Genomic DNA, 19,348 nt, shown 5'->3' with positions numbered 1-19,348 from the left:
CTAATCTGTTGGTGACTGTTAGAGCGCTCTTCTTTCCACCACTCAATAGTGATGCAACACAATGTGTGAAGTCATAGCTTAGGCGTCTGTTAGCATATTCGGAGAGTAAGTATTGGGTTGTATGCCTTGTTCATTTTCTGTCCAATTTGACCGATTTTTTTATTTATTTATTTTTTTCTACAACTCCATAATTTCAAGAAGGATGTGGGTATTATTTTGGCCTCTTATCACAAATGGTGTCAGCAAATAAGTGCAGAGATGGGTAAATCAAGATGGCAAATATGACAGCAAATCCATATATATGAGATCATCATATGAGAGCCCATTGGTAGTCGGCCCCATGTGGGATGTGACTGAGTGATTGGCATGCTGTAGCAGCAGACCCTGCTGTTCTTCCACTATAACCCATACAGTATGACACGAAGACAAAGAAAGCAGGGGAGTGGGCACCATCAGAAAATTGTATTTGCTTCATTGCAGGAAAAAAAGTCCATTGTATTTAGTTTAAAGTCCTTTTTTTTATCAGTTTCAACTGTATCTAAATGAGTTTCTCAAACACAACACATTTGTTTAATAGAATCCAACATCCTACTTTTCTGTTTGCCAAACAGATGATATAGGTGGATTTTGGTGGCCCCTTACACACTGTTGAAAAGAACAATTTTAGAAGACGGATGCAAATAGCCAAATAGGTTGCATAGGGTTTCTTTTATATCTACAATAGCCGGGATTAATGAAAACAACGAGCGACTGTCTAACACCTTTGTCTCTTAATACTGTAGGTTGTTGAGTTCAAGTGTAAATGGTTTATTATGTGGTTTATATAATCTGGCTTATCGCATCCCGTTTAAAGGAAGGAGGGTGGAACTTTGGCTTTGGGGGATATTTATGATTTTGTGTACATGTGGAAGTATTGAAGACTTTTTGTGCTGTTTAATAAATCCTCTACTGATTATTGACATGCATGCATGTTTTATTACTGATCCAGTGTTGGCAGCTGCATGGCACCTCCGCCACCATTGGTGTGTGTGTGAATAGGAATGAGAGGCAAATTGCTATGTAAATGTAGTCCATTTACCATCTCATTCAGTTAATATTATTTGGACTGTTATTAATTCGCTTAGGTCTCTATTTTACACTTAATACCTCTCAAATCCAACAATTGGTTTCTCGGTGCGTCTCGACATTTCTTTTACTTTCCAACAGGGTTTCCGTGGGGTCTAAAAAAAAGTCTAAAATTTAATCTAAACTTTAGTCCTTAAAAAGTCCTAAATACGCTGAAATAATGTGTTCGAGGTCTTTAAACAGGTCTTACTTTTCCTACGTCCATGTAACGCTACCTCTAATGCTCATTGAATTTTAAATTTTTTATTCTGTGGTGTTGTAGGTCTTTCTTTCGATAGTCCAAATATAATTTTGCTGTATGTTTACATATACAGCAAATTATCACTACTACGCCCAGATTATTATTCCTCCGTGTTACGTTTATTCAATTTGAATACATTGATTTACTTTGCAAGTATACTTCTGGGTCCCTGCATTTCGTTGTACTTTAATGTCGTGACATAGGTCTTAAATTTCATTCACAAAGGTCTTAAAAAGGTCTCAAATTTCACTTGTTGAAACCCTTGTCACTACCTTGTCTGTGTCTCTCGGCTCCATTGGTTCCTATTTCAAATGTCTACATCTTTTAAACAAGTCACAAATACATGAATTCATGTTTTGAGAAACAAAAAAGCTTGGTAATTTCCTCAAACAGCTGGACACTATTTTAACAAATGTTGAAATAGTGCATTTGTTGGGGACTATTTTCAGTCGTGGATGAATCCACATTTGGTGTTCTAGTGAGTATTTGTGGCAGCAGGAGGTGTGTGTGGGATGGAGTCAAAATAAACACGTGTGTGTGTGTGTGTGTGTGTGTGTGTGTGTTTTTTCATGGCAATGGCGTGCAACAGGGTGGATCACTGATGTGTTTTCAACAACGATGGAGCTCTGTGGCCCAGAGGAAGACGCTCTATCAGGCGTTGATACACACAGCAATACTTGGTAGTATTTAGTTATTTTCGTGGGATTTGTTCACAGAAGGAAAAATGTATAGCACCATCTTTGTCCTTTTGAGGCGTCAGCTGGACTATTAATGTGACAGGCCTTGTCGGATTTTGGTCTAGAGGTGTGGACTTTGGAGGATCCAGCCCCCAAAGTGGGACCGAGCCTCTATTTTCCATGAATAAAAGCTTATACTTTTATTTAACCCCAGGGTTACATTTTTTTCACTCTGTTTGTTAGAGCACACTATGCACAGGCCTGCAATCCACAAATGCTCAGGTCCTATACTACATGCACAAATGGAGAGATGTCAGAGTGAGGGGGCGGGGGCTGCGACTGCTGGACAGGTGCCATGGGGTTCAAAGCCTTGCTCAAGAGCAGTACAGGGACCTGAACCAGAGACCCTCGGGTTCCCAACCCCCACTCCCTGCGGACTGAGCAGGTGCCTAGCACAACATTCTGGGCCCTGTAGAAAGGCATTTTCTATGGGGCCCCTCCCCGCATCCACAGCTATTCATATATAATATATAATCGCATCTTTTTGGGCCCTCGTCACATGAGGGCCCTGGGTACTCAGCCCCCCCCCCCCCAAGCTGGCGCCCCTGTGAGCTACTGCTCTACATTTAAAGCTATGCAGACTTTAAATACTGACGCCGGTCACCGTGCTTACCGTCCACTGGCCGGTTTTGATCTGGCCCGCATTTCAATTTAGGTTCACAATAAATTCAGGCCCACCTTCTTTTTGTCGCATTTTCCAAAGTCTTTGGTGCTTTTTTTTTACATTGTTTACGCTTTTTTCAACATACTTGTCTGCTAGCTGGCCGGGGCTTTATGAGGCCCAAATGTAAGTGAGAAGACTACAGTATATGAAACATGCAAAAATACAGTCACAATATTTGGCTTTTTCTCTTAAATAAAAGCATGTCAATATAAACTCATACATGTCTGGCCCTTGATGTGAGTCTCATTTTCCAGTTTGGCCCTCTGGGAAACTGAGTTTGACTGACTTGAGCTTTGAAGTGACATTCCTGCGTTTATACGTGAAGATCAGTTTACTTGGCACGGCACGGGGTATGCTACTTAAGCCTGTTGTATGTCTGCTGTGGCTCTGGAGTATCCAGTATATTTTCTGAAACGGTCCGTTTAAGAAAACATTAGTTATAGTATAGTATATATTAGTTTAGTGAAAACTCTGAGTTAAATAAACGGACCCCTGGCATGACAGTGACAGTGGGAAGGCAATGTTTGTGTGACGCGGGGCGGAAGTCGTATGCCCAAATAAGGACTAGTGGGTGAGGCCAGGTTAATAGTGAACGTGTGACCAGCCTAATGCTGCATTCATGTGGTTCTCGTAAAGAGCAACACACGTACCAATCGGTATGTGGTTTGGTCGGAATTTCCATTACTCTCGCAATACCGGGCCTATCTCACAGGCCTTTCGCCACAGCGCTGCGGAGTAAGAAGTCAGAATGTATAACAAAATGCATCAGTCAGCATACATATATTTCTTTTTCTTAAAATGGCAAGCAGCACGCGACTGATTTTATGCAGAGGAGAAAATTAAACTAAACCATACACAGCTGAAAATATATTACGTGATGCTTATAAGACCTTTATGTTTATACATGCCAGCATGCAGGTCGTGGCTTGATCCAAAGTGTCATTTTTATATCCTGTTTGCTACTGTTTTGGGTCCTTCGTGAGCGCTTGCATTGTTTCCGACAGCACATAAAGGCAACATATATCCTCCGCCAATCAAGTAGGTAACGTTAAGTGAGAGACCTTCATCCCAAGGAGAGGATAGTGTTTTATAAGGTGTTTACAGAGTGTTTCCATTCCTTCTGTGTTCTGCACAACATGCTCAACCCGCAGAGGTCTCTGTCCGAGCTACCCAAGATGTCTGCTGCCAGTCAAGTTGAAAGAGCTGTGTTGGTAAGCTGCGAGTAACGTTAGGCAGGGAAACAACGCATTACTGTTTGGCCGTATGGCTGCTTTTCTGGCTGGTCCGTCGGTTAATACAACATGTGTTGGCATTTACACCAGATATTTTAATAGAATGTAGCTATAACTAGCCTGGGCGTAAGTAGCGTATCTGCTTGTGTAGCTGCTGCTAGCCGAGAGGAACAGTAGCATCCGCGCGCTACAATGCAGGTGCTGTAACCAGGGCTCGCGCTGTCACAGTCATTCTGTGATGATGTTGACAATGGGCCCAGATAAACTAAGCATGTTTAATGGCCTTAACACATTATCTTGACTAACGTTAACTTACCAACTGAACTCAGTTTCTCAGTCAACTCTTCTCGAGATTTACAGTCCCTGTTTGCCCTAAAGGGCCTATTTGCACGTTTTATCGCATTTGCTGCAAATCACACGCAATCTTGTCAATTCAACAATACTCAAAGCAAACCTGCGAACAAATTCCAAGCTAAGTCTCTAAAATCTGGTGTATTTTCTCCCGTAGTGACATTAAGCAATTATGATATGCCTTGGAAAATAGTCATAAGTTGACATGGGTTATAACGTTAATAGTTAAAGGCTTTTAATGATTTCGAAGTTAAGTTTCCCGTTTTAAATGCTCCTGGTGTTAACCAATGGAGTTAACGTGTTCAGTCAAATGCATATATAAGACCTAGCTAATTAAATAAATAATATGGATTCATACAGAAGAAAAATATCTCACCACGGATTGGGAAATACTCTAAACATATTTAACGCCGCTTAAATATTATGAAATGTTATTACAACATACCACTTTTCACAAAAACAGAGTTTACCTCAGCAGTTGTCCTTTTCCAAAGTCTGTTTTTTATTTCACAACAGGCCAGAGCCAGTTCTGTGATTGGTTGTCTGCTAATTCAGACCAGAGCAACAGCCAATCACATGGTCTGGATCTGCTCTGTTTGTCTAGAATTGACAGATAGGAAGAGAGGAAACCGTTAAGGAAAAGCTGCATTATCAAGTAAACCCACAGTAAACAAATATACATGACGTGTAGTAATGTCTGTGATTGTGAAACAAATATACTAAACATTACACATGTCTGTTTATTTATATCCATATCTATTTCATGATGTCTGATATATTTCTGTAATATTGAACACTTTGGGTCTACACATTCACTGAACTTCAGGCTTGACTGAGTGAGTCAGCACTCCTTTAACTCTCTGAAGTTCAAACTTTGATTAAAGGTGCAGTAGGTAAGACTTATAAATCTAACCACGCCCGCCGATAGGGGGGGACAAACCGGTCTGTTGTCCCGGGCCCACAGTAGGGGGGGGGGGGCCCAGAACTGGGCCCTCATTAAATTATGGAATAATTGAAAAACATTTTTTTAAATAGGCCCATTTGTGGAAAAAAATATGTAATATTTGAGTTACATTTTTGTTTTGCTTTTTATTTGTTTTCTTCCTAAATGTCCTTGAAATAGTGGTCAAGAACTCCCCCACCCCCAACACAAAAATGGTTTGGCCACTTATCAAAAGTTGATGTTGTTTTCAGTAGATTTGAAGTTCAGTATGCTCAAAATGTCCGGTCAGCACAAGTCCGGTGCTCAGAAAAGGAAGGAAAAGAGAAGAAGAAAATAGAGGCCTTAGAGATTTTCTAAACAAATATTTTTAAAAAAAGGTGGTGACGGTGAAGCTGGAACTGTCAACGTAGAGCAAGGTAAAAAACAGCGCAGCCGACGTTTACGAGCCATGTAACGTAAGCTAACAGGCCAGCTCTCATGTTAACGTCCATTAGCTCGTATAAAAGCCTGACACAACACGTTCTCTTTTACAGAAAGAGTTGAGTTTGGTAGCTCCGTCAGAGAGGATGAGACAGAGAGGAGAGAGATCCAGCTGCTGTCAGGGGACAGAGAGAGTGATGCGGGAGGGGCCCGCTGCCTCGCAACGGAGGGACAGAGTCAGGCTACCGGTGAGAGAGAGAAAGAGATGCGGGAGGGGCCCACTGCCCTGTCGGAGAGTCTGAGCAGGATGGATCAGAGACTGATCACATTCATTTCAGTGAGAGATGTGAGGAGAGGAGAGGAAGATCAGATTAGAGGAAGATCAGAGGAGAGGAAGAGCATAGGAGAGGAGCAGGAGAGGAAGAGGAGAGGACCAGGAGAGGAAGAGCAGAGGAGAGGTACAGGAGATGAACAGGAGAGGAGAGGAACAGGAGAGGAAGAGCAGGGGAAAGGAAGAGCAAGGAAAAAGGAGAGATCTGGGCGCGGGGGGCCCATCTAAGCTTATCTCGTCCCGGGCCCAGGCAAGACTGTCAGCTGGCCTGAATCTAACTGCGTGTCAATCGCTGCTCATGCACACGCATTCATTCTCCCTTGTGGGGGGAGGGGCTTAACACCTCTCTCAACCAGTCTGAACAAAAACGGGACCGTTTGTTTATTGCTGTTGTGTTGTACAGTGTTATTTTTAGCTATATGTGCACCTAATAAACTGGCACCTGAGTGTCCATAGAACAGGGATATTCAACACTTTCAGTCCAAGGAGTCCGTTGCAGCTAAATTGGGCCAGATGGAGGAAAATGAACGGATATTCATATCCAAATTCCAATGAAGTTGGGACGTTGTGTAAAACGTAAATAAAAACAGAATACGATGATTTGCACATCCTTTTCCAACCTATATTCAATTGAATACACTACAGAGACAAGATATTTAATGTTCAAACTGATAAATTTTATTGTTTGTTTTTGCAAATATTCACTAATTTTGAAATTGATGCCTGCAACACATTCCAAAAAAGCTGGGACAGGGGCATGTTTACCACCGTGTTACATCACCTTTCCTTTTAACACTCAATAAGCATTTGGGAACAGAGGACACTAATTGTTGAAGCTTTGTAGGTGGAATTCATTCCCATTCTTGCTTGATGTACGACTTCAGTTGCTCAACAGTCCGGGGTCTCCTTATGAGGTCATAAGGAGCAAGGTTACCTCCCCTTTCTCTGCTTTGCCCACCCAGAGAATTTGGCCCACCCATGAGAGAGAGACATCATGGCGCAGTTGGTCAAGGCCACACCCCAACCCTCCACCTTGCCCTCCCCCCCCCCACTCTCCTCCTCAATAGCATTTAAAGCTACAGACAGCATAGGAAGGAAAAGCAGAAGTCACCCGCTGACATAATGGTTTTGATTGGACTAGATTTGATTCAACAGTGCAGATACTAGACAAACCAGAAGTGCAAAAAGCAGTAAAGTAAATTGTAGAGGGATGTACAGTAATGTGTTTAACAGAATCTTATTTATTTATTTTTTACAGTGTAGGGATTTATAAGTCAATGTCAAAAAGGAATAGAAACCGTAATGAATGGTTAGTCTAAAATATATGGTGCAGGTGTTGTCGTTGCTTATTGTCCTGTATTTGTTTAGTTTAATGTTTCTTTTTACTTTTTGGTAGGAGGAGGAATTCAACTGGCTGCTTAAAGAAGAAGTGCATGCTGTCCTGAAGCAGCTCCAGGATGTCCTCAAGGTAAAAGTTCAGCTTTCATGTGCATATTAAAGGGCCATTCCACCAGTTCTACACATCAAGATATGTCTACTTGTGGGACAGGGCATGTTTTAACCATTGTGAAAGGTGCAATAGAAATAAAGGTTTACTAATTACATGCTCCTTGCGCAGAACTATTTGATTAATAGATTAGTTCCGACACCTTTTTAGCTTTTTAGATACAATCATATTGATGGGTAGAAAAAAGGCATGTCATGCATAATGGCTGGTTTTGCAATGCTGACTTTGACTCTTTTCCTGCTTCCAACGTTGGCTACATGGTTGCTGGAAATTTACCTTTCCTTCACTTTCCTGGAGCACGAGCTGAAAGGAACATCGCGACTGCTGTGTGGAATAAGGTTGGCGGGAAAAAAAGCCGCTACGCTTTTCTGTGTCTATTTTTTTTTTGCTAAGAGGAAACTCAACAAAAAGCCATTTGCTAACACTAAACATATAAAAAAAAAAAGCCAGACACTATATAGTATTAAGTTGCTGTGAGCTGTAGCCTACATTCACCATTTCTAACCAGAGGCAGAATATAAAGTAAACTCTGAGATTATTCCTTCACAGCGCTGTGCAATGCAGGAAAATCTCAGAGCTAAACCAGGCAGACGCAGCAGTTTTCATCAGACTCACTCTGGGTTAATTAAGACTACTGCTAACTAATAACGTTACCGTCGCCAAAATACCCCCTGCGAATCAAATCCCCTACTTCACTGTTAAAGATGCAGTAGGTAAGACTTATAAAACTAACTTTGTGTCATATTTGCTGAAACTGACCCTATGTTCCAGTAGAACTACATGAAGCAGGTAATAAAAATAAATAAAATCCAGCTCCTCTGGCACCACATCCACCGCTCCCTGTTCAGATGCACCAATCAGGGCCAGTGTCTAAGTGCGTGTCAATCACTCCTCAGGCACATGCATTCATTCTTTATTCAGGGCTTTAGCAGAAAGGGGGGGAGGGACTGAGAAGTTGTCTATGTTCAAATTCTTTGGCTAAGTCCTGGATCTTCACACTCCTACCTACAGCACCTTTTAACTGTCAAGCCACTAAACCTGTATGGAAATGAACACCTCTGCTGAAATGTTAAATTCGTTAACGATCATACGACACGGGACAACTCTCTCTCTCTTTCTTTTTTTTTTTTTTTTTTTTTTTTTTTTTTTTTTTTTTTTTTTTTTTTTTTTTTTCTCTCTCTCTCTCTCTCTCTCTCTCTCTCTCTCTGCGCGCACACACACAGTCCAGTTCTGGTGGTTGATTAACGCAGATATGTGCTGTTTAGCTCTCATAACGGGCCGGGTGGGTAGCGCACTCCCATGAGTCCATGACGCTAATGTCTGATTACTCCACATTTGTATGTAATATCATTTTGTGATTACATTCTAACTCTGCAACGTTCTCTGTCAGGTAAATCACTAAGTTAGTAGTAGGGTATAGCCTACAGGGGAGTTGCATATGAAGTGGTTTGGGGTCCTTCTGTAAGTCATCTTGATGAATTCTACAAGCAGCAATACCACAGGCCAAGCAATCAGCCCGTTCCAAACGGGCACATTTTCAACGGGCACTGCACTATTATTATAAAAGACAATTAATATACTGTATACAAGTAAAGATAAAAAGGATAAGTAATATATGAAATAAAGATAATATGTACAAATAAGATAAAGAAAGTAATATATACAATTTATAAAAAAAAAAAGAAAAAGAAAAAGGTAATACATTTTGAACAGTGTAAATTAAAAGGGTCAAAGTCCAGAGTTGTTGTGGGCAGAGGGGAGGGGAGGGAGAGAGGGGAGGGTGTTGAGCTTCCTGACTGCCTGGGTGAATGAAGCTGTTTGCCAGTCTGGTGGAACAGGCTCGGATGCTCCGGTACCTTCTCCCAGATGGCAGGAGACAGAAGAGGCTGTGTGAAGGGGGGAGGGGGCTGGGGTCCCCCACAAAGCTGGTTGAGGTGGGTTTGGTAAATGTCCAGTGACTGAGGGGCAGTGGGACACACCAATGATCCGCCCAGCATCCCTCACTATGCCATTTTTAAGATTTGATTCTAACAGTAAGTCTGCTCTGCCATCAACAGGAGGCATCGAGACGTTTCTCCACGCCGACGCCGGGCCTGGAGACTCAGCTCAAACAGGAAAACTTCATTCTCGGCAGCTCAACGTAATACTCCACCTCTGACCATTTTGTTAGAAACTAGGGCTGCACGATACGAGGAAAATGTGCGATAACGCTGTTGAAAGTCGTGAGAACGCCATTACTTAGTAATAAGTAAGTAATAAGTAAACCGATATCAAAGTGTACTCCGTTCTGCTGCAAAGGAAATCATTTCCAGCATTCTTTTTCATTAAACAAATTGAACACTGAATTAAATGTAACATTGGCAGCACTGGAAAAAAAGTGACAGTTACATTTTGTAGTGCAGTTTTCTATGTCTTCCTGTGGAGGAAGTGGCTGTCAGATGCTCGTGATAGCTGGTTTGAAATCGCAATATCATCTGGTGCAATAAATATATCACGAAAGCCACTCAGAGGTTGTTGTTTTTTTGTGTTAGTTGTAAGAAAATATCAGCAGAAAACTGCACTTTAAAATGTAACTCATTCTTTTTTTTAAGTGGTTCCTTTTATATCCAATTCAATGTTTAATTTTTTCAATAAAAAGCCGTTGGAAATGATTTCCTTTTCATTTATTTTAAATCCAACAAGTGTATTTTAGCAGAATACTGAGAGCAGCACAACTGAGTACACTTTAACATCAGTTTATTTATCGCGAGTTACATCGTTATCGCCTTATTCAACAACGTTACCGCATATCCCATATCTCATGTTTCCCTCCTATACAATAGTGCAGCCCTAGTTTGAAATATGCTGAGACACTGAATGCATGGTTAGTCATTTCCTTCATGTTGTAATCTTTCATATCAGGTGCCCTCCTTCACACACCATAACACCTTCCCCTTGCCCTTACCTGTTTCCTATTGTTCCATTTGGTGATGTTTGGATCAAATGGATGTGTTGTCTTGCAGCATGGATCAAGTGAAGGGGGTGCTGACTCTGCAGGGAGAGGCTCTTACTCAGGCTGTGAGTTTGGCTGGTTTTCATCGGGGCTAAATTCCATTTTATTTAAGCTAAACGCGTGCCTTGTTAATGTGTTTTGTGTTTTTTTTTTAACAGGACATAAACCTGAAGGTTGCAAAGAGCAGCCAAGTGTTGCACTTCCAGTTCAGAGAGGACAAGCTGTGGAAACTGCAGCAGGTGCAGTATCTCGCAGTGGTTTTTCCTTTCAGTTTGTGGACGACTTAAGGCTGATTTATGCTTCTGCGTTGGTTCAACGGCGTGCTCCCGCAGGCCCCTCTGCGTCGCCGCGAACCCCCCCTCCGAGCCCTCCGCCATAGCTCGACGTGCACCTCGAGGCGAAGTTACAAGGACCGTGATTGGTCAACTCGTCCTGTGTGTTTCTAGTCGGTGTTTCAAGCAGCCTACTGTGGGGAGTAGCAACATGCTAACATGACATAAGCTGACATAAGCTTTGCAAATAAACTCGGACATATTGTGGTTAGAGTGACAGGGTTATCCGTTTGTAAAGTGTCTGTACGTCAGTTACGTTTTGAAATTAGCACTTCGCCAGTACTTTGTGGGCAGTTGTAAACCCGGCGCAGAACTCCGAAAGGGTCACGACGGCGTAGGAGCGGCGGCGTAGCTACGGCGTGGAGTTGACGCAGAAGCATAAAACAGCCTTTAGGTGCGCGTATTTGGCAGGGGTGTTAGGCGTCCTTCCTCAAAAAAAAAAAGTTTTCCAATAAAAAAAAAATGCAATTTCCCCTATACATTTTGTCTCTTTGTATTTTTTTTTTTATTTTATTTTTTTTGCGTCTCTTTGTAATCGTGTTGTGTATCTTTTTGGTAATTTTTGTTTGCTTTCGGGTTGTTTTGTGTCTCTGGTCATTTGGCGTCTCTTTACAGTCAGTTTGTGTCTCTTTGTGGTAGTTTTGCGTCTCTTTTCCACATCACTGTGGACCGTTATTATCACCATATCTGTGTCTGAAACGTTGGAAAAGCTAGAGCAGATAATACATGAATAACACTCAAAAAGCTTAAAGACTAAACTTGCTGAAGGAGTCCAACTGAAATCATTAGGACAAAAAGTCTTTTAGTTCCATTCATTGGGCTTATAGGTGCTGCACCTAAACCTTATAACGGCAGGGAGACCCCTGTGTTAGTGTGTAATGCTACACCCTGTGACGTCTGGTTATAGCTGTGAGGATAGTCAAAAACAAAATCTCTCATGAGTTTTTTCCACCGCAATGGACATTTTGACCGAGTAATACCACGTCAACATTTAAATGCATTTCACCATCAGTGGTGGTCCCAGCCATGTATTAACTATACACGTGGGTTGTCCTCAAATGTTACTTTAAAATATTAAATCTGTAGCTGTAGGAGAAGTTCTTTCAGCCGTTTAGTCTATATATATATATATATTATTATTTTTTTATTTTTACAGCTGATTATAGGCAAGTTAGTGTTCTGACATCCTCTGAGTAGAGTTTGTTAAAACCCACAGCAGATAAGCTTAGCTGACACGAACACTCAGAGGTTTAGCGACTTCCTCTGGAGTTTAAAAAAAAAAAAAAAAAATAGTATGTGGTTTACATAGTTGTAAATAGGCTATGATGCAGTGTAATCATTACATTAGAAATTGTGTATATATCAAACCGAATTTTCCGTCTCATCCTACAAATCCAAGCACTCCCTGTGTGGAAGTTCTTAATAGCATTAGCTCAACAACCTCTGCAGCTGTGCATACCAATAGCTTTATTAACTTGTTACTGGGTCTGTCTCTATTTATTTAAATTGTGGCGTGTTTTCTTTTGCATTCTACCCACTGCAGCTTCAACATGTTGGTCGCTGGTTGTTGTTAGCTGATGATGTTAGTTGGTGGCCAGCTTTTTTAACCTTTTTATTTATTCAGGGAAGGTTCACTGTGAGGCAACCTCTCTTTTTCAGGAACGCCCTGATCACATTGACACAGTTCCACATTCACACCCCTACAGTGATACACATCTGTTAAAACAAAATCAAATATATGACCCACTGGTATGGGATCGGTACTCGACTGATACACAAGTTCAGGTATTGGTATCTGAAGCCAAAAATGTTATGGGACCATCTGTAATATAAAGTCTTAAATCCTGCCTTAATCTCACAGTTCCACCTCTCTTGTCTCGGTTCATCCCTCAGATTCAGGATGCCAGGAACCATGTGACCCAGGCCCTGCAGTTACTTAGCAGCCGTGATGACAGCTACCACTTCAAGACAGGGGCTGAGGTTAATAAGGTATGTCGTCACGGCAACTATGTCCTTTCCCAGTCAGTACAGAGCTAGTTTCGCATTTCCAGACACTCCTCCTCAGCACTGCGGAACAGGGTCTGGCTAGTCCACACAGCATTCCTGGATGGGAGAAAAACATGCTCTGGTTTACTTGCCGTCATGGCTGGCGCTAAGCTCCCGAGGCAAAATAGCCTCGGGAAGGAACTTGTTTTGGTGGAACGTGTGCATGTAGGGAGGCGAGCTCTGGAATTAAAATGGCTGTCTAATGCGTGATGAGAATCTATTTAAAGATAAATATAATTTGATTGTCGGTTCCGACCGGAGTTTAGAATGCCAACACAAAGAAAGCGGAAGGTGAGGGACATCCGTAGAGCTGTAACAATTCCAAATGTTGCTGGTCAATGAATTGTCTCAGAGATAATTGCAATAAACCATAAAATTCAATTTTATTTTATTTATAGTATCAAATCATAACGAGTTATCTCAAGACTCTTTACAGATAGAGTAGGTCTAGACCACACTCGTTTACAAAGACTCAACACTTCCAGTAATTCCCCGGAAATATAATTGTCTCTTTCAGTTAAATTTTAAGAAATATTTATTTATTTATTTATTACTTTTTCAAACCAATTCAAGTTTTGAATGAATTCCAGGATGCTTTTTTCCCGCCTATATCACTGTTATGTGACCCAGATAATGTACTAGTGCTCAGGTACACAGACTATGAAGTAAACCACACCTCTTTATTATCATAACACATTTCTTATTTTTTTTTATGAACATAAAATTGACAATAGAACATTTATCCTCATCAATAAAAACAAAGCATTAATCATTAACCAAAAAAAACGATTCAATTAAATTAGGAGTACAAAAAAATAGTCATCACTATTGGCAAAACTATGTAGTCCTCATCAAATTAGTCATCTCTGCTTCGGTACTCAGGTTCTCTTCTAACTGTATTATTATCCCGTAAGTGAAAGGTCGTTGATGTAGACTAGTGCAGAGCTGAACGTGGCTGACCTCCCAGTCTGTTACTGTGTCTCTGTTCCTGCCGTAGCTCATGGATGCGGTGATGCTTCAGCTGACGAGAGCACGCAACCGCCTCACCACCCCGGCCTCCATGACGCTGCCGGAGCTGGCCACCAGTGGTCTGATGGTACAGTCCACATTACACACACAACCACACGCGCACACATACACACGCACACACATACACACACACGCGCGCGCACACACACACACACACACACACACACACACACACACACACACACACACACACACACACACACACACACACACACACACACACACACAGCTTTAAAGGGTAATTTCGTTTTTTTTTTTTTCACGTGACAAAAATCTTTAGCTTTGGTAGGGCTGTGCTCGATTGAAGTTCTTAGTCGACTAACACTCATTCAATTGTATCTACTAATCGATTAGTTGATTTAATCGACAGATCTGTAAATCTGAGTTTCTCCGCAAAGAGTCATGCAAAAGCACCACTTTAATTCTTGTGTTTACCAGAGATGTGCTCGTACATTTCTTGGAAATAAGTCATTCAGCATGAAAAAAAGCATACAACCTGACTAATCGACTAAAGAAATCTAAGTTGACTAAGACCAAAATGACCGATTAGTCGACTAATCGCCTAAGAGGGAGCAGCCCTAAACTTTGGTCCAGACGGGCCGGCGCGAACCGAGCAGCAATGTAACCTATCCCTTACGGCCAACTGCAACATTAGCGTGTCCACGTAGTTTGGGCCGTGTAGTGTAAGTACTGAGGGGCACATTTTACAGTTAGAAAATAAACTTGTCGGTGCTCTCTGGTGGACAAACTACATCACACACACACCTAAAGACAAAACGTTTTATTTAAAGTCGCATGAGAGCTTACTGTACTGTACTGTTATTCCATATTGCCCTCCTTCCTCTGGTTCACCCTTTCTGTCTGTCTCCTTCCATCACCAGAAAATGTTCACTCCTCCCATGCCTGGGGATGTGATGGTGAACTTTTACATCAACTTAAGCAAACTGTGCCTGACTGTGTACCAGCTTCATGTGCTGCCTCCCAACACCACTAAGGTCAGAACCTGCAACACTCTGTGAAGCCTCACACAGCATCATGTGACTCCTGTCTTAATGTTTTCTCTCTCATGTTGGTAGAATTTCAAGCCAGCTGGGAGCTCAGTGTTGCACAACCCAGGAGCAATGTTGTAAGTCCTTTCTTTCCTTCTTTCTAGCTTTCTCGCTTAGCTTCCTTGGCACTATACATTAACAATTTTAAAGGTGGGATCCAGGACTTAGGCAAAAAATGTGAACATCGACAACTTCTCAGTCCCTCCCCCTTTCTGCTAAAGCCCCAAAACGGTCTCCTAAGCCCCTCCCCCCCACAAGGGAGAATAAATGTGTGTGCATGAGCAGTGATTGACACGCAGTTAGACCCCGGCCCTGATTGGTGCATCTGAACAGGGAGCTGTGGATTTTTGCAACTCACACTACAGGCTGTAGGTGGTGCCATAGAAGCTGGATTTTTTTTTCCATGTAGTGCTTATGGAACATAGGGTCAGTTTCAGCAAATATGACAGAAAGTTAGTTTTATAAGTCTTACCTACTGCACCTTTTAAAGGAGATAATGCATACCATTAATACATACAAACGTACTGATCATACTGAATGGAATAATATTTCACTGGCATAAAAAAATCTGATTTCAGGGCAAGGCTCTGTTAGGGACCGTACCACATTTAGTGTATCTTTTAAAGATGTTTTACTTGAAACCTTTAGCCATGAATGGCTGCTCGGATTACAACACACAGATGGAGTGTGACTTCACTCTCCGCCCAGGATGCCATTACGCCACCATATCTTTACATAGCTAATATTAGTTTGCGGCTGTATAAACGTTCTGAATGTCGAGTACAGAACATTTTAAGCTCCCCTTTCTAATCTCTCTCTGCTCTCTCTGCTGTTTGCTGTGAACAATTTCCTCCACAGCGAGCTCAACAACAACCGCTTTGAGGTGAGCCACGTCCACAAGGTGGAGTGTGTGGTGCCGTGGCTCAACGACACGCTGGTGTTCTTCACCATCTCGCTGCAGCTCTGTCAGCAGCTCAAGGACAAGGTGCGGCTCTCTCTGAACATACAGTACATTCTCGCGCCATGAACACTGAGGTGACGGAGCGCAGAACTTTTACATACAAATGAACGTCAGGGAACAGCAGGGTATTGGCGGCCTCTAGCTCACCCAGTAAGAGCGTGCGCCCCATGTTGGCTCAGTCCAGCAGGGGCGCGGGTTCGAGTCCGACCTGCTGCCTTTTGCTGCGTGTCATCCCCCATCTCTCTCCCCCCTTTCATGTCTATCCACTGTCACTCCATAATAAAGGGAAAAGACCCAAAAAATAATCTTGAAAAACAGCATTGTAGCCTTTATAGCTGTAGCAGTTAGCCTATCCGGTTACACTTTACTTGAAGGTATCTACATAAGAGTGACATGACACTGTCATGAACGTGTCATAAACATTATATACAAGTCATAAACGTTTATGACATCACGCTTCTGTCATTAAGTGTCATTCGGTTTTTGTCATGACAAGTTAGGGTTCATGTGACATAACAGTGTCATGTGTTCATGACACCGTTATGTCACTCTTATGTAGATACCTTCAGGTAAAGTGTTACCGCCTATCCTCTAGCATCAGGTGGTTAGCACGGTTCAGATTTTTCTATTTTTTACATTTTTGGGCATTTCTGCCTTTATTGGATACCAAAGCTGAGATGTGAGAGGGGGGAGAGGGGGGGAGAGACATGCAGGAAAACCGTCACAGGTCGGATTCGAACCCTGGACCTTCTGCGCCAAGGCGTTAACCTCTGCACGTGCGCCCGCTCCACCAACTGTGAACAGATCGACACCGAGCAAGTTTTCTTGCATGACTGTGAACTAGACTGAAGCGGAGCACGTTCACAGGCGTTGCCTTAGATACCGTGGCCCTAGATCACAGCATTCAGGGAGCAGCTTGTCGCGTTTAGCCGGTGCTGACCGTTACCTTCGCTGGTTAAAAAAAAAAAAAACTAACGTTGACTGACATATCAACTGTCGCCATTTAATCCCAGTTCTTAGATATTTAATGCTGCTGCTAATGTCCAGGGATCTGGTCATTGTCCGAGCTTGTGAAGTGACGATTTGGAGGCTACTATAATTGGCCTGAAACGCAGTATATGGCTACACAGGAGTTTATTAAGGATAATTAACTTTCCATGTGTAGTTGTGTACGAATCTAACTTTGCTCCTCTGTCCTCCCATCCCTGCAGATTTCTGTCTTCTCCAGCTTCTGGAATTACAGAGCCTTCTAACCCCCCCCCCCCTCCTGTCCATCCTCCAGAGACTGGTCACACCCAAACTAACCACACAAGTGTAAGGGACATCCTGGGGAGCTTTTATATCTATCTATCTATATATATATAGATATATAGATATATATATCTATATCTATATCTATCATGCACTCATTCAGTTTCAAGTGTTGCATGATTAGCTGAAGTAGCCAATTAAACCCCAACAGATATCAATACGCCCAGTTGTGTTAGCCCAGCTGACGTGTGTGTGTGTGTGTGTGTGTGTGTGTGTGTGTGTGTGTGTGTGTGTGTGTGTGTGTGTGTGTGTGTGTGTGTGTGTGTGTGTGTGTGTGTGTGTGTGTGTGTGTGTGTGTGTGTGTGTGTGTGTGTGTGTGTGTGTCGTCTCAATGAATTGAATGTGATTGTTGCTGATCTGTTATTACAATTTATTTTTTTTATTATTTGTTACATTTAGGCAACTTAGTATTTGACGGAGTATTTGTCTGGTTCTTATTAAGTTCTCCTGTGAACTGGGTTGTTGTGTGGAACACTAATTTGTGCACTCAGGGCTGGAAGACTAAGCAGTAATAAGAGGTTGTAGTGGTCACTGTTTTTTTTTTTTTTTTTTCTTCACTGTTTTTTGTTGTTTTTTTTAAATACTTTTGAGTTCCCACACAGCTGTTTTTTAGAGTTTTTTTTTCATTTTTTTGCATTCCCTAACAATATAATTGTACTTTCTTTAAAAGGGCATTTCAGCAGTTTTTGCCTAGTCATGTGAGAACATTCTCACCGCTCATTGGTTAGAAATGTCTGGAGCGGGAGTCAAAAAGTGAACCTAGGAGTAGGGTTGGACGTCGTTTTTTTTTGATTTTGAACAATTCCGATTCCAATTCTGATTGGTCGGATTCGAACCCTGGACCTTCTGCGCCAAGGCGTTAACCTCTGCACGTGCGCCCGCTCTACCAACTGTGAACAGATCGACACCGAGCAAGTTTTCTTGCATGACTGTGAACTAGACTGAAGCGGAGCACGTTCACTGGCGTTGCCTTAGATACCGTGGCCCTAGATCACAGCATTCAGGGAGCAGCTTGTCGCGTTTAGCCGGTGCTGACCGTTACCTTCACTGGTAACGGTCAGCACCGGCGTTTCGCAGCCGTATCGGAGCTGATTTCAACTGCCAGTGTGAAGGCGGCGTTAATATCGATTCTCGATTCCGATTCTTCGATGGGTGGAGTTGAAACGGGTCACGTGCTTATTTCACAGAAAAGAGGAACATTTTATTTTGTTTCAATTGTGATTTTTATTTTATTTTTTTCCAACGTAAAATAAAGACTTCAGAGCGCTGCTTACTGTGCTCCATAGCTGCAACACAACAAGCCCCTGGAAGTACGGCGGTCGCTGCCGAAACCAAAACTGGTGCGTGTTAAATTTGGAACCGATGATCGGATTTGAAACGATTGCCATAAAGAAACGATTCCATTGGAATCCTAACTTTTGAAACGATTCCAAGTTGTAACCGGTTGTAACCGGTTCTCGATGCCCCCAGTCCCGCCTAGAAGGAAGAAGCTCCGGTCTGCCCAAATAGCGAAAGGCAACGTGCTCGGTTGCTAGTCCCGGGCAGACTTCCATCCATTCTCCAGCCAGCTGTTAACAACGGTTGATTTTGATCATTCACATCCCAGAATGCAAAGCTCACCTGGCTCCGGGAGCCATTTAGCTCCCATTTGCAGAGTCCGCCTTTTAAATTGCGTCCGATTGAGGTCGGATCACATTCCCACCACAAACTAAGGGCTTGAATCCATTTGTGAGCAGACGGTTTCTTCTAAACAGCGGTGTGGTCCGTACGAGTGCTGCGTTCAGATTTGGCCAGGCCGAGTCTGGACTCAACAACGCAGGTTTGAAAACTCCCTCCCTTTGTGTTGGGAGCCCTGGACGTTTCTAATAAGAAGTCTGTGTTCGACCTGGAAGTGCATTTGAAAGAAGTGGGCATTTACTGGAACAAAACACATTGAGTTGCATTATGGGATGTGTAAGAGTGGTTTTTGGGCCTATATTAGGAACTAAAATTTAGGATTTTTCTACCTCTATTGCAGTTTTTGAGAAAAAAGCAGCAAAAACATCTAGTTGTTGTTAAAAAAGCGACAAAAACCAAA

The 19,348-nt window shown here is 42.3% G+C and overlaps 1 protein-coding gene across 1 annotated transcript; it reads left to right on the top strand.

Moving 5' to 3' along the window:
• The first annotated feature begins 3,766 nt into the window (after positions 1-3,766).
• Positions 3,767-18,948, top strand: rogdi (rogdi atypical leucine zipper). Its single transcript, XM_039825914.1, has 11 exons — positions 3,767-3,978; positions 7,441-7,512; positions 9,609-9,691; positions 10,554-10,608; positions 10,702-10,782; positions 12,769-12,864; positions 13,919-14,017; positions 14,832-14,945; positions 15,027-15,076; positions 15,858-15,984; positions 17,172-18,948. The coding sequence occupies exons 1-11, from the start codon at positions 3,904-3,906 to the stop codon at positions 17,211-17,213; spliced, it is 894 nt and encodes a 297-aa protein (XP_039681848.1). The 5' UTR covers positions 3,767-3,903; the 3' UTR covers positions 17,214-18,948.
• Positions 18,949-19,348: the final 400 nt, after the last annotated feature.

This window comes from Perca fluviatilis, chromosome 15 (assembly GCF_010015445.1).
Source record: "Perca fluviatilis chromosome 15, GENO_Pfluv_1.0, whole genome shotgun sequence".
NCBI lineage: Eukaryota > Metazoa > Chordata > Actinopteri > Perciformes > Percidae > Perca > Perca fluviatilis.
This window is presented reverse-complemented; position numbering and strand designations above follow the sequence as displayed.